Raw genomic sequence first — 16,314 nt, 5'->3', positions numbered from 1 at the left:
CTACAACAACTGGAGATACCTGATTAAAAGTGGGAGCAGATCATTATGGATTTCATAACCAAGCTACCCAAGACAACAAGTGGGTTTGATACCATATGGGTCATCGTCGACATATTGACCAAGTCCGCGCACTTCCTACCCATCAAGGATCACTATGGATTTCATACCATATGGGCTTGTATTCCCCCTGAAAACGATTAAAATCATAAAAGCATAGGGGTATGAACTCACTGTTTGACGTATGATTCGAATGTAAGACTGGTATGGATGTTGAGTGTCAACTGATGTTTCGTACGCAAATAGATCCCATTTAACATATAATAGCACATATATGTATTAGATTAGGGTATTTCATGACTAAACATGATAGGAAACCACTCTAAGGACTTGGGAACACTTGAACTAAGTATCGAAACCATATGTGATCGAATGAGGGAGATGTACGTGTTGGATAAGGTGTCTAAGTCCATAACTATTTCTGGTAAGTACTTGACTCGACCCGACATGGTCCATTTGGGTTGCGTGGCACCATGCAATTGGATAGACTAAATGAGAGAAATAACACTTGGAGATTATTAATATATTATAAGTTCTAATATATTAATAATATTATTTGATTAGTTTGATCAAGAATTAATTTAGAATTAATTAAGTGATCAAAAGATAACTAATTAAATATATGGGTTGATTATGTAAATCATCCATATCTTGTATAGTGGACTAAGAGGCCCCATGGATTATCAAGTTGGGTTCCAACCATAGGATGCTCCATGGGAGTTACAAACCCATGGGTCATGGAAATGAAGAGTCATGACACATTAGGGTTTACATGGTGTAACCCTAGATGTGTCAACACTATATAAGAGTTCCATTCTCCACCAAAATCGGCTACACATATGAAACAAGAGGGCTAGGCCGATTTTAAGAAGTGTGTATTCTCTCAAAAGTCTTTCCAAGAGCATTTGGTGTTGTGTGAAGTATTTTAGGCATCACACTTGGGGTGCTAGGCTCACAAGGTTTCAAGGAACATAAGCAACAACAAGGTAAGTTATTCTATCTTTCATTCAAGTTAAAAATTGTTCCCCATGTATGCTAGATAGGAATATAACCTTGGAATTCAACCTTGCATGATAATTAGACAAACATAGATCCAAGGTTATTAGGGTTGCATGTACACTTAGGAAGTGTTAGAATGCTCAAAACCCATCAGTACGGCCACCCTAAGGGTGTGTACGGCCATGGGTGTACGGTCCATGAGTGTACGACCGTACACTAATGAAGGGATGTGTTTTTGAGGTGTTTCCAAGGTCCAACTAGCATCCAAGGAGTGGTTCTAGGTCCCATACTGAGTGGTATTGCAAAGTTTGATGCCAAATATGATCATCAAAGTGGGTGTACAACCCTAAGGGTGTGTGTGCGGCCGTACAAAGGGGTGTGCGGCCATACAGAGGGGTGTGCGGCCGTACACTCTCCATGTTCATGCCCAATATGTCGATTTTAAGGTACATTAAGGCTAATACCAAGTCCAACTAGAAGATGGGGGCCAAAATCTCACTTTGGAGAGCCTTTAAGGTGTGTACGACTAACCTTATGAAGGTGTGCGGTCGTACACCTTCAAGGGGTGAAGAACAATGTTGAAACATGAAGAATCAAGGGATCTTTCAAGTATAACTAGTTAGGGGATGGATTACTTAGGTTTTTGAAGCCTTTGGAGGGTTCTTGGATGAAGATTCTAGAGAGAGAAAGTAGTAGTGTGCAGCCAAAAGAAGAAAAGAATGAAGGAAGGGGGTCTCCTCATATATATAGGTGTGAGTGACCCACCACCCCGAGTGTGCGGTCATGGGGTGGGTGTGCGGCCGCACACCTGTGTGTACGACCGTACACTCCTCCCAAGAGGGTGTATGGCCCGATTTTGCACTTTACAACTTGATAGTTCATCCCTAAACTCAACCTTGGTTGTACACAAGCCTAGAACACTTAAACGAATCCTCAAACGGTGTTAAAAGTTGACGAAATCGAGTTTAACATTGATAGAATTGATTAATTGTACAAGACAGAAGTTCCGGGTTGTCACATGCTTCACACCTCTTGATTGTGGCTGACTCTTGCTTATTTAGATCCTGAGTCATCCTCTACGACTTTAGCTCTCGACAAGAGATTGATAATTTAGTACATATATATCTTCTATATATTTATCTCTTTTAATCGATTGTTTTCCTCCTCACAATAAGCGACACCTTTGTGGTTTCTACTTCACGTCTTCCGCTTACATCTTTCACAGGGTCCGAGCAGCTAACGTCCCTCCCTCATACCTATGAACACGATTGATCCCTAATAACTTTTAATTTGATTGGGTTTATGTTACTCACGACTTGAAGAGTGTGGATGCTTTTTCGATTTGTCATGGATAATTGATCGGAAGATTTTGATAGTTAATTCTTCAGAAGATAGATTTCTCAGTTATCTCCACTTTTATTTACAGTGCGACATCAATACCCTTAACAAAGTGAGTTCCCTTTTTCAGGTTTATGTATATATTGATTAAATTTTACTTTAATTGACATGTTGAATTACATGTTTAAAGTTTGTAAACTGTTATGAATCTCTGTGATTATCGATCTTTGTGAGGACACTACCTTCGACTGTCAAAATCAATAAGAATCATAGTAAGAAAGGCCAAAGATTGAGTACCCTAGGTGGAGCCCGTTCATTTATTACTATGAATTTTGGTGATTAAAATGGGAACCTTTAGCTTTAAATGGTTTCAAACTTTATAATTTTTGATTTTCACCTATATTAATATAACTTGTTTGCTTTATCAAATGAATGTTAACCTATAAATTCTTTCAAAGCGAGGGAAATATTCTTTTAGAATAAAGAGGGCTTTAGTTTGTGGAAAGCTACTACTATTTCGGAATGAAGAAGGGAAATATTCTTCACATGTAATCCTGCAAATTGATCAGACCTAGACAACCAAAAAACGTAGGGAAGCTTTAATTTTATTCTTTTACAATGATTGTTCTCTAAGAATGAACTCGAATTTTATTCTTTAATTTTTTTTCATATCAGAATGCAAACACGTGTTCATTCTATGAGAATATAAATATTAAATAAAAATGTGTTGTTCGTAATTCTGACATAATACATTTATATACGCTTTAGAATGTTTATGCATATAGAAGAAAAGACTACGATTTAAGTGCGTTCTATAATGTATTCTGTTAGAATTTATTTATATAAATGCATTATGTTAGAATGTCTTTGATAGTGTTTGTTAACAATAAATATATTTGTTTAACTGGTAATACTAACGAGTAATGTATCTTATTCTTTCAGAATTGCATGGAGAAGGAATTCAATATTGATCATACAAGAGAAATATTTGGAATCGAGTTCAACAACAAGTATATATGTGAAGATCAAGTTGATTATATTGACCATTGAAGAGGATCAAGTGTATTTGTTCAATAATTGTATATTCAAGAGTGCTATTTTTTAAAAAAAATTATTCATTTTTGATGATATTCTGTTAGAACATGTATAATTTCGGATGTATATTAAGAATAAAATCATAGACCCAAGTTGGATGTATATGAATAATATCTTATTCTTAAATCAGGTCATTTACCAAATATAACTGCAATGAAAATGTATTCTATAAGAATAAAACCGAAAATATATTTACTAGTTTATGGTTGGCATTCTGTCATTTTGACAGAATAAAATCGTATTTTTAAATTTGAATTAATTTAAAATATTCAGATTTTTAAAAATAAAGGAATTAATTATCCCTTAAATTTTGGAAATTTCCTTTTTTAATATAGGTAAATTGACCAAAATACCCTTATGCTGAAAATTATGTGATTATATGGTGCATGTTACCCTATTGTAATATCATAGACTCTCAGATCATGACATTTTATTCTATTACATCCGATGGTCCAGATCTGTACATTCTGGCACACAATAGTTAGTAGTAACAAAATAACCTAAGCCTATATATATATATATATATATATATATATATATATATATATATATATATATATATATATATATATATATATATATATATATATGTCACACCCCCAAACCAAGGATGGCGGAAACGTCCGGGGGTGGACGACTTCATGTATAGTATCATAACAACCATTGTAATAGTGATTAAAGTAAACACAACCAACATACATATAATTGAAAGAGTTACATCATTTTATGAGTTTACATGTTTCCAAATCATTTACATTATGTTGACAAAAATGAAATGTTTGACGCCTTAACGTCCCATCCTCAAAAAGCACTTGGTTACCTGTTTATGGATTCCCTGAGAAAACAAGTAGTTTTGAAAAAAGAGTGTCAACACAATGTTGTGAGTTCATAAGCTTTTGAAGGTGATACTAAAATCCTTTCCTTGTAAAAGTAATGTTTGTTCAAGAAAAATCCCATATTTTCTTACGTAACGCAAGGAAATCTTAAAAGTCAAGAACGAAATGTACAAGTGTTTTACCATACTTAAGGAAATTCGTGCAAGTTTAAATCGACATAAACTCATTAAATTTAAAAGTAAAACCCGTAAATATTATGTTTGTTAATACCACATGTGAGTTGTTATAACCATACTATGACTCGGACGGCCTCGTAATACGACGTTCTTCAGGTGTCGCAAGTTAAATGACACTTGTCACCTTAGACCTGCCGGTCTAGCTGTTGCATGCAGCTCAAGTGTGGGTTTGTCAGACCCAATATAGATCTATACACAACTATCACGTTCTCCCTACAAGAGATTCTGGTTACAATTTACAGTACTTTTGATTTTGTTACATGGATGTAACACGAAGCGAATGTCTCACAAATTTATTCATTAACAGATTTACGTGAATGAGAACCTTTGGTAAAGAGTTTGATACGTAATGAAACATAAACTATACCTATTATAGTCTATCATAATCATTTGTAATGTGAATGCAACATAAACTATATTTCCATAGTTTATCAAATATTTGTATGCCATGGTTGTAAGCTTTGTTTACAACATTAAACTAATTTACCATTATTGAGGAGGTAAAAATCTATTTGTTTACTGCTACATGTCTAATTACCATGGCAAAATAACATACAATGTAATAATATATGATCACATAATGATATACACCTTGCTCAACAATTTACAAGGTGGAATGAATTTGATAGTATTTTTCTGTTGTTAACATTTTCTATTGCTGTTCTTAGAAAATTTATAGAAAATTTATCATAGGTCCAAATCAAAATCCGTAAATTATGGAAGTTTGGAAATTGAGTCTAGTTTGTTCATAAATTTTATTATGATTTTTAGTGACCTCTAACTTGTGTGAAAAAGTCCATAATCACAGACTGGTCCAGATTCGTTCTTGAAATGATAGGCAGTTTTGTAAAAATCACCATAAATTGTAGAAAAATCGTATGGAGATGTGCAAGTATTCATTTTGAAGCTAAGAACTTGAAATATTTTCACCTAGTACAGTTTTGAAAACTAAAATGTTTAAGTTGCCTAAAACAGTCCATGAATGGAGTCCAATTTTTCTGATGAAAGTTGTTGGAAGAGTTTAGTTGTGTTCTTGTTGTTTTAACTTGTATTCCCCCCCCCCCCCCCTAAAACTTAAGAAAATGTGAAAAGATAGGGTTATGAACTCACCTTGTGTGATTTCAGTGGATGAATGTCGAAGTAAATAAGTGTTCCACTCAAGAACACTAAGAAGATGCCTTGATGATTCGAGAATCTAACACAAAGATGATGGAGTTTGTATAAGAAATCAATGATTTGAGTAGGATGATGTGAAACAATCATGGGAATGATGAAGATACTTACCAAATGGAGAAGGAAAGTCTTGGAAAGTTCCTTGGAAATCTCGAACTTGAGAGAGGAGAGTTGAGAGAAAAGTGTTTGATCTTTTGGTGCAATGAGAGGAAATGAATGAAATGAGGAGAGAGGTGGGTTTTTCCTAGCCTCTAGAACGTTTTTATGGCTAGAGTATGATGGAAAAAGTACCATGAAGTGACTAGGAATGGTGGGGAGGTGTGGCTGGTCATGGAGTGGGTGTGGGTGTGTGTGTGTGGGGGGGGGGGGGGGGGTTGCTTGTGTAATAAATCAAAGAAAAGTCAACACTCCACCCTTTTGTACTTCACCCACTAATTTCTTGAATAATATTTGCATTAAAAAAGTGGGAATTAGTGAATTATGAGGCTTTAGTTGATAAAATAAAGTTTTGGGTGAAAATCCCGCGTTAAAATGATGAAAAACGAAGTCGTAGTCGAAAACCGGGAAGAATTGGGCTTCCTGCGAGACCTCTCAGTCCTGGCCGAGGTTCGGTCCCTTCTGATCATAGACCGAAGGAGAAATGGAGCGAAGTGTGCGAGTTCGGCCCGAAGGTGGCTTTGGTTCTTCATGCGAGGTTCGGGCCCGAAGGCTTCAGGTTCGGTCCTGAGGCTTCGGGTTCGGACCTGGGGTTTCGCTTCTCAGCAGTTCGGTCCTTAAGGGGACTTTTAGCTCTAAGAGGGTTCGGCCCTATAGAGTAGGTATCGGGTCCTTAAGCCTATTTTACTCGTTTTTACCCCGTTTCAAGCCGTTTTTGACCCGGTTAAGGGTCGGGATGGCCCAAATGATTACAAAAAGTTATGGGAACTTTTGAGAGAGATTTGGGAGAGATTTCGAATAGAGAGAGATAGAGTGAAAGAGATTTAGAGAGGTTCCATTTATGACCTTTTTGAGCATCTGGCTTCGCAACGCAAGGTCCGTAAACCCCGTTAAGCCAAGTTTCAGTGTCCTGCACACTCCTGATGAGTGTGCAATATTGTTTTATCGCTTTGGGTTCATTGGTTAGCACTATCAAGGCTAAGGAAAATTAAACACACGAATTTTCCAAATGATGTTTTCTCATTAAAATAGCGAGTTGTACAGTAATTACATAACGTAAACCCTAATATACAAGGGTTAATTGAGTCGTCCGGTTTGACTCGTTGACTTTGTTTGACTTTGGCTTGACCCGAAATTGATTATTGTCACAATATATATATATATATATATATATATATATATATATATATATATATATATATATATATATATATAAGTTCAAATAAAAACAGTAAACAGTGTGAGAATGTAAAAACATTATGTTTATGTTATTATTCTGTAATGAATGTTGTATATGTGTATTGTTGAAGTAATTCTAAGATGAATATTAACGTTTGATTATTCATATATTCATTAAAATGTTATTATTCTACTATAAATTTATGTATGTAATTTTTGTAGTAAATTCTAATTTTAGTTTTAACCCGTGACTATTCATTTATTCATTGTAGAATAATGACATAAAGTTGTGGATACAAAATTCATTGCAGAATAATAACATAAAAATAGTGTTTTTACGTTCTCACATCATTTATTGTTTTTGTTTGAACTATCTCATATATATATATATATATATATATATATATATATATATATATATATATATATATATATATATATATATATAGTTAGGTTAAATTGAGAACACTTTTTTATGTGAGAACATGAGGACTAATTTTAGCCATTAGATTTGTTGTATTTAAGGGTCAAGATTAAGTATTCCTAATTTATATGTATTATAACGTGTTTTGTTATAAAGGTAATATTCAACAGTGATTTTTAGATCGTTAATGAGATATATGTAACATCCAATATTCATAAAAAAGGTAATACTATCAAATTGCCAACTGTTCCCGATAAACCCTCGCGGAAAAATCTACCCAAATCGTTTCCATTTGGGTGAATCGATCTTCATAGAATCTTCAAAAAAAATTGCCAAGATATTAGGTTAATCATTTTATCTTATAAAATTCAAGTGATATGAGGTGGACGAGAGCACATAGCTTGAGAAAAAGTCCAAGAATGATGGAAGCGGGTTTTCAATCAAAGTTTACTAATACGGCTAACAATGCTATCGATCTTGAAGAAGAAGAAGTCTTGTACATTGAATCAGGTAAAATAAAGATTAATTTTTTGGTTTTTGATCTACGATCGGAATTAGGGTTTTTGTTTTAGTGTTTTGTGAGGAATTAGGATGTTTTGGTTGTTTGTCAGTAAATTAGAAGATTTTTTGTGTAACAAGTAGTTGGTATTGAATGTATTTTGTGTTGTGAAAGTAGGTTTACTTTTCTGGAAATTTTATGTTGTTGTTTTGTGATATGAGCTAAGGTTCTGTTTTGTTTGAATGCATATTTGAATGTGAATCAAGAGTACGTGATAGAGTGTTTGATTAAACTGTGAACGTTAGTGTGATTTAAGTTTGAAAAAAAGAGTACATAAAACCTTAAATGATATACGTTAACTCTAAATTGCTTCAAATTTATAAATTATGTTACATGATTAAGATTGAAATATGTATTCCTGTTAGGCGCATACCTCTGTATTGGAAAATAAAAATTGTAATAATATATATGCGTTTATGTAATTGTTATGTAGGCGTTAGTAATCTGTGTTGTTTAATAATGGTAATACTCAATTTGCGGAGTTATGTTGATGATTTAATGAATGTGTGTAATCAAGCAAAAAAAATTCAACATTAAATCAATGTAGGAGCGTATGGTATTACTTCTAGGGCTATAGTTTGATATTGTAAATTAATAAGTTAAGCAATGTATATGCATGTATGAATGGGTGCAGGAGTAGTGGTGAATATGATATTTGTTGTTTTTTTTTATGGTGACTTAATGAATGTGGAAGTGAATGAGAAATCTATAATGAATGTGTATTCATTTGTGAATATGTGAGTAAGTGATTGTCTAGTGTGTTATGAGTACATGAATTCATGTATAAATTGGGGGTATACAAATTGTATTGATTAATTTGTTATGAATGTGTATTCATTTCTAAATATGTGAGTAAGTTAATGCTTATTCTGTTATGATTACAATAATTCATGGATAAATTTGTTCATAAAATTTGTAAAATGTAAGAATGATTAAGTGATTGTCTAGTGTGTTATGATTACATGAATTCATGGATAAATTGGGTGTACAGAAATTGTATTGATTAATTTATTATGAATGTGTAATCAAATCTGAATATGTGAGTAAGTTAATGTTTATTTTGTTATGATTAAAATAATTCATGGATAAATTTGTTCATAAAATTTGTAAAATGTAAGAATAATTATTTTGATAACAATGTATAGGGTCATCTAGCGTACGTGTAGTTGAAGGAAAGAATTCTATGATGAATGCAGGGAAGAAAGGGGTAGCTAGTAGGGGACGAAAACTAGAATTACTCAAAAAGACAAATAATGGAAAATCATATAAGAATGACACAAGTGATGATGATTTTTTTGAGAGGAAAAATAAGATGGATTCTAGGAAGAATGAAAAGAAAATGAAAAGGAAAAGGGTTGAAAAGAGTGTTAAGGATAAAAAAAGTTAAGGTGAAAGGGAAAAAAGTAATTGGATCTCAAGAAAAATGTAAATAAGGGAAGGTAGGAACTGAATTTCAAAGTTTGAGTACTCGTATATCTCCGAATTCATTGTATCTAGCCATTAAAAGTTTGTCAAAAAATCAGAGAGAAATGGTATGCAATATGGGTTTTGGATCTTTTCTGGGAATGAAGATTGATACACTACCTGGAAAGCTCGCATATTTTGTTGTAAATAGCTTCTCAACAAGTTCTTGCTCCATAAGGGTTAAAAGTGGTGAAGTGGCCATAACAAACGAGACAGTGGAAGCTATGTTTGGACTTCCGAATAAGGGTTTGGATTTTAACACACTGGATGAATGTGATGAGAATGATAATTTGCTTGAAGCTTGGAAAGGACAATATGGGAAGGGAAATTATTATAATGAGAACTATTTGAAAAATATAAGGAAAACAAATGTTGCGGATGAGATGTTTAAGCTGAATTTTTTGACATTATTCATTAACACTTTTGCTGAAACAAAGACAATGGGGTCTTGTAGAATTAGTTTTATTGAGAAGTTAATTCAATGCAAAGATGTGTCAAGGATTAACTGGTGTGAGTACATAGTAAACTGTTTTGAAAAAAGCAAGAATAAATGGAGGCCAAACGACAAAAACTGCTACTTCATAGGACCTGTTGCGTTTCTAATGGTATAATATTCAACATTAATTTAATTTGTTAAATTTTGTTATCATTAAAATTTTATTTTAATGAAAACATTATTGAATATAATTATGCAGATGGCGTATGCAGACAAAGTGATATGTGAAGATGTAAATTTTCATAGGCTTAGGCCCTTCATCACATAAATTGATTCAGAGCACCTAAGAGTTTTAGAAGAATATGAAGTAACCAAGGGTGTATTTGGAAATCTAAGTTTAAGGGAAAATGTGGGTGGTGTGTTTTATGATGAGATGATGAATCAAGATCATTCAAAAGATAGATCAGTTGAGGTAAATAGATTTTATAATAAATATAATAGTAATAGTATTTATTTTATGTTAGTGATTATTAATTGTATAGTATTAAAAAATATTAGAGTGTTAAAGTAACATTTCACTGATTTTTATTGTAGGAGAGTTATGGGATTATTGAAAGTATGGTAGGAAGGTTGGTTGAGCAGAAAAAGGTTGTAGAGGCAAGTAGTTTGATGTGTATGGAAATGCATCCGAATAATGATAAGATGAAGGCAGTGATTAAGAAGGTTGTTGACATCTTTAATGGGACAAAACTAAAAGCTTTAATTGTTGATGGACATGAAGATAGAATAGAGGTTGATGGTACGAGTGTGAATGCAATAGAAGGAGAAAAATCAGCTGAGGATATGAACCTAATGATTACAGATTTGACCAACAAGATGAGGAAGGATTTACTTAGTGGACCAAAAGTTTATTCTGATTCGAATATGGATGCTTCAGATCAGGGAATGGAAGGAATTTCCCCAACAATTGTGAAGCCAACTGGTATGTGCAATGATAAGGTTCTGTTTGAGCATCAGGGTGGTTCACATCAACAAAATATAGGAATGGAAGTTGTAATGTACAATGAGAATTCTAGTTTTGATTCTCCTTGTATATTAACACCTGGTTGGGTAAAGCAAGATGATGAAATAGAAAGAAACAACTCTAAAAATAGTATTAGGTTTAATAATGATTGTCCATCGTTTGAAGCTAGACCGAATGAATGTGCAGATGAGATGAAAACTTCGAAAGGGAATGAAGGTAAAGATGATGCAATTGTTGAACAGGATTGTCCTAAAAGGACAAAGAGAAATGTTGAAGCTGTAGTAGGGATTAAAATGAGAGAAAAAAGAGAAATGAAGCATGGACCTACATTGAAGTCACCTTTTGTACAAAGAGTTGTGAACTTGAAAGATTCAGTTGAGCAAAAAGAAATTTTGGTTTCACAAGTTATTATTGGATTAGGAATGGATAAAAGGTGTAGTTGAATATTTTTTTATTTGTTTTTTTATGATTAATGTTGTGTAAAATATATGATGTATACAACCGTGACAAATGCAGGGAGCTCGTATGGGAATCAAAAGAAGGGTTTGGAATACATCTAGAATATGCCAGAACTATTGCAGCAAAAGTTAATATTCATTCAAATGTAATAGACTGTTGGAGTGTTCTACTAAACAAATTGGAAGAGAGTAAGGCAGAGTCGTCATATTCTAGACTTTTTTTACAACAGGCACACTGGTATGGTTTATTTTATAAAACATAATAACAGTTTTTAAAAAATTTATGTTACTTATTGTGTTGTTTGAATGTAATGTCCAGCGTGAATCAATGTATAATGAAATGGTTATTAGAGATGTAAGATACAAGGAGTTTGAAGTTATGGTCTCCTCATCAATAGAAGATACACAATTGTCAACAGTAGAAAATATATCAAGCGCAACTCTTTGGGTATTCTCGTCAGAATCAACATAACGAAAACACTTTTTCAATAGTTCTGTGAGGATGATGTCCTTCTGCCAACGTTTTAGTAAATATTTGGAAGGAATCTCTTTGATGTTATATGACTTCATTACAGTAAAAATGCGGCGACACAAAAAACCAAATTGCTCAAACTTCATACAAGGACATGTAAATGTTTGTGCAGACTTATTGTGTGTAACCTGTATTGAATAAAGTGAAGAAGACTTAGAAAAGAAAAATATATCAATCTTAAAAGATTAAGAGTACAAGTTTCAAGAGTGATTACCTTGTAAGTAGACTCACGTATAGGTATATCCCATTGATCATCATTTTCAACTTCTGGATCAATATGAGAACCATTTGAGTTAGAAGGAATGTAATGAATAAATTCTTTGACAAGACACTCATCAACATCATCAAATGTGCTGATACAAATTTGTGAACATGAAACCATAGACAAGTACATTTCATTCTGAACTTAACGAAAAGCAGTGTGAGTGTAAAACATAGATGCATTCCTCTCGATCTCAAATGGTGTCCTCATTGTTGGATGTTTGTCGTTAGTCTTGAAGTCAAATGATGATTGAGTGAATCCTTGCTTTTCTATAGCAGCTTCAAAAGAAATCATAAAATGGACAAGAATAGAACCATAATGAGTGTTTTGGTGAAATGCATAATTCTCACTTTCAGAACGAGATGTGGTTCTCATTAGTCCTGATAAAGGTACATGCTTGAAAAATGCAGGTATCTAGAAATGTCTCAATCCATGCATATCATCCAACCATTTATTATATGTGAGCTTATATTCATTCAATAAGGACTTCCGCCCTACCTCAAAGTCATCAACTTCAAGCCTATAATTCCATATCTAGAAGTTGAAATTTTTACGAAATTCTGGATTGTTGACAATGTCCAAAGAAACTTGGAAATTTGTAAATTTAATATATGTAATCAACTATAAAAAAAACATTCTGGTTTGAATACACAAAAAAATGATTGTTTTATTGGTAAAGTGTATTACATAGACAAGAATAAATACCTTCAATGACAATTTAGATGTGATATGCCACATGCAAAGCCTATGAATCAATTATGGGAAAACGGTTTCGATGACTTTCTTCATTGTAGGGTCTTGGTCGGATAAAACCAATAATGGTTGTTTGCCAGAAGCTTTAAGAAAATATTTCAACAACCATATATAGGAATCAATGTCTTTTCTACTCAACAAGCTAGCACCAAAAGTGACACACCTCTTGTGATTATCAATTTCAGTAAAAGGGACGAAAACCATATGGTACCTGTAAAACTATTTGAATTAATATATAATATTAATAAATAGAAATATATTAAACTACAATCATTTACAACATGTTAGTTCGAAAAGTAGTATCGAAAGAAACTACATCACCAAACTCTTTATAATTGATCTTGGATGTTTCATTTGCCCAGAAAAGAGCATTCAACTGCTTATTCTCAACTCGATAATCAAAAGAAAAATTCTTAACATTCTCTTTTCTGTTATTCAGCTTGTCCACTAGTATCTGAGCATCACTTCCACCAATAAAGCAATTGAGATCCCTCATGTAATTTTTAAAGTCATCAATTAGGCCGCCTACAAATTTGTATCCACCAAGAATACTTGTATACAGCCTGTGATCTATGGTTGCACCAATATTCTGATTAGACATTGTAAGAATGAAAGATTTTTGAGTGTCATCCAACTGCCTATGATGACGTGAAAACAACATATTGTCTTTCGATAAACGTGGATGATTTTGTTTTTCTTCAAATTCATATAACAACCAATTGGTAGTTCCAGGAAATTTTTTAAATCGTATATGTGCCTTGCATCCGGTCCTACTAGTGTCACCCCTTCTTTTAATTTTACTTATTTTTGGGTACAAAGTATCAACAGGAGATGTATTTGGGAAACCTTCCCTGTTACATAGAAGATATTTGATGTACACAATTCCACGCTTCTTTTTGTTTGTTGCGTTTCTAACATCAAAACCTGTTGCACATGCATATCTTCTATACATGTCTTCAATTGCATCATCAGATGGGTATTTATGCTTTATTATTGGCTTAATATCATCAGGGACAAAAGGAATCCAATATGATTTACCAGCTATTACCAAGTATTGATCAAGACAATCACTTTTTCTCTCTTTACATAATTCAATGTTTGTAACATCTAATAACCATGACAAGTTAATAACATAATACAATTAACAAATCAACAAATCAAATAAACTTAATATACATTTTAAATAAAGTATACGATTCTGAAATGTTAAATTTTGTATTATAACAAAATACAAAATTGTGTAATATAATTGACAAATATTTAACGAAATTAAAAAACTTCAAAAAAACATATCAGGAACTTGAGTATTGTGGTCATCCATGATGTCGACTTTTCTGATTGAGGGATTATCATGATCAGTCGAACAAAAATCATCATCACCTGACAAAAATCGTCATCGACTAATGCAAATTGAATGCCATTGATCTCATCCTCTTCATTGATGTCGATTATATCATCAAACTCGTTGGCGAATGACAAATCCATTAATGGATTCTTATGGAAAACTTTCAAAACATCTTAACTTGAATATCCGATTCAGTATGGTTTGTTAATATTGATGACTGATACACACGATTGATGATTGAAGATCAAGATAAATGTTTGTTATAACTAATATAAAACGTTCCTTAATTATAGGAGTTTACATTGATATATTCTTTAAATTTGATTAAACAATCAAACCTTGCCTTATTAATGTAAAATAATCAGATTTTTTTTATTTAATTAATTATATATATTGATTGGCTGAGATTTGTCCTCATATTCTCACTTTAAAAATAGTTCACATTTGAACTTAACACACACACACACACACACACATATATATATATATATATATATATATATATATATGTTGCATGGTATTATGTGGTTGTACGTTTTGTATATTCTGGGAACTCACTAAGCGTTTGCTTACAATTTGTTGGGTGTTTCAGGTACTTCTGGTTCTAAGGGAAGGGCTCGACTTGATGGCGCTTCATTTACTCTCCAATATTTCCACATTTATTGTTTTGGATACTCTGATCTTTTGGATATGATTTGATGTAATTGAGTTTTGGAAAACAAAACATGATTGTAATTTCTAAACACTAAAAGTTTTATCTAAATTTTTCGGTTCTTACACAACACTTGTGGGATTCCGATCAGGGAAGTTCATGACACTAGTTGCTACAAATGTGGCAGTACGAGGATTAGACATTCATGCTGTGCAATTAATTATACAGGTTTGATATATATTGAAAAAAATAAATATTGAATTTATGCATGCACATTATTATTGTTGGATTAGTGTCTAAGTCCATAACTATTTTGGTATGTACTTGACCCGATGGTGCATGGTCCTTTTGGGTTGCCTTCACCAAAGCAACTTGATAGGATGAATTATGGAGAGAAAGGATTAAATATGATTTATTAATATATTATGAGAATAATATATTTAAGGAGAAATCATATTGTTTAATTAATATTAGTCAATAATTAATTAGTAATTAGTTTTGTGACTAAAAGAGATTAATTAAACTTAAGGGACTGGAATTGTAATTATAAGATAATTGCAATTTGGGCTATGGATTGTCTTAAATTAAGGAGTGGACGAATTCTATGGGGAAAACCATAAGGAAATCGTCCAAGGCCTTAATTAAAGGAGTCCATGGGTTGCTTAGGGCTTAAGCATCCAAATTAGGGTTTCCTTGTTAGATAACCCTAATAGCCTCACTATATATAGATCCCTTTTGGACCAAAAACGTGGCTAAGACTTGTTCTAGGGTTTCACACGTTTTTGGGCAGCCTCCATCCTCTCCCCTCTTCATCCTCTTGCTTATGGTGTTTGTGAACCATTAGAGGAGCGACATTTGTGACTCTAAGCTTTCTAAAGTCATTACAAGGAGATTTGGGATTGTTATTGCTACATAACAATCAAGGTAATATCTTAAACCCATTCTTATGTTAATATGATTACTTGTATGCTAGAATTAGGGTTTATAGTCTTGGATAACTTGCATGTATAATAGAGAAACCTAGATCCAAGCATTAGGGTTTGTATGAGCACATAGGATGTTCTTATGACCAAAACCCATCAGTGGTATCAGAGCCTTGATTGGTTTCTATTGTATTGATGTCTTGTGTGTTTATTCAAGTTGCAAAATCGATTTTTGGGCTCCGTGGCTGATGAGCTCGGCGAGTACCACAGTGTACTCGGCGAGTAGGCCTCAACTCGGCGAGTACAGTGTGGTACTCGACGAGTTTGAGCGTCAGATGGAGCTATTTTCGGGATTTCTTACTGTTTATCTTTGAAATACTTGCCTTTATCATATTAGATCAATATAAACCCGA

The 16,314-nt window shown here is 33.0% G+C and overlaps 2 protein-coding genes across 2 annotated transcripts; both read right to left on the bottom strand.

Annotated features, from left to right (window-relative positions):
- Positions 1-11,532: 11,532 nt before the first annotated feature.
- Positions 11,533-12,603, bottom strand: LOC111904069 (protein FAR-RED IMPAIRED RESPONSE 1-like). The gene is made up of 4 exons (XM_023899846.1): positions 12,401-12,603; positions 12,181-12,319; positions 11,799-12,094; positions 11,533-11,548 (listed from the first exon to the last, which is right to left on the bottom strand). The coding sequence occupies exons 1-4, from the start codon at positions 12,601-12,603 to the stop codon at positions 11,533-11,535; spliced, it is 654 nt and encodes a 217-aa protein (XP_023755614.1).
- Positions 12,604-12,984: 381 nt separating this feature from the next.
- LOC111904068 (protein FAR1-RELATED SEQUENCE 5-like) lies at positions 12,985-14,466 on the bottom strand. The gene is made up of 4 exons (XM_023899845.1): positions 14,362-14,466; positions 14,176-14,179; positions 13,260-14,088; positions 12,985-13,192 (listed from the first exon to the last, which is right to left on the bottom strand). Exons 1-4 carry the CDS (start codon positions 14,464-14,466, stop codon positions 12,985-12,987), a joined length of 1,146 nt encoding a protein of 381 aa, XP_023755613.1.
- Between the last annotated feature and the right edge of the window lie 1,848 nt (positions 14,467-16,314).

Source organism: Lactuca sativa, chromosome 8 (assembly GCF_002870075.4).
Source record: "Lactuca sativa cultivar Salinas chromosome 8, Lsat_Salinas_v11, whole genome shotgun sequence".
In the NCBI taxonomy this organism is placed as follows: domain Eukaryota; kingdom Viridiplantae; phylum Streptophyta; class Magnoliopsida; order Asterales; family Asteraceae; genus Lactuca; species Lactuca sativa.
Note: the sequence above shows the minus strand (reverse complement) of the source record. Positions and strands in the feature narration are given on the sequence as shown.

Coding starts and splice junctions, on each gene's coding strand:
- LOC111904069 (XM_023899846.1), bottom strand. CDS start 12,603: ATGAGAACCACATCTCGTTCTGAAAGTGAGAATTATGCATTTCACCAA. Junction 12,320..12,400: donor ATCGAGAGGAATGCATCTAT/GTTTTACACTCA, acceptor AATTTGTATCAG/CACATTTGATGATGTTGATG. Junction 12,095..12,180: donor TACGTGAGTCTACTTACAAG/GTAATCACTCTT, acceptor TATTCAATACAG/GTTACACACAATAAGTCTGC.
- LOC111904068 (XM_023899845.1), bottom strand. CDS start 14,466: ATGGATTTGTCATTCGCCAACGAGTTTGATGATATAATCGACATCAAT. Junction 13,193..13,259: donor ACTTTTCGAACTAACATGTT/GTAAATGATTGT, acceptor ATAGTTTTACAG/GTACCATATGGTTTTCGTCC.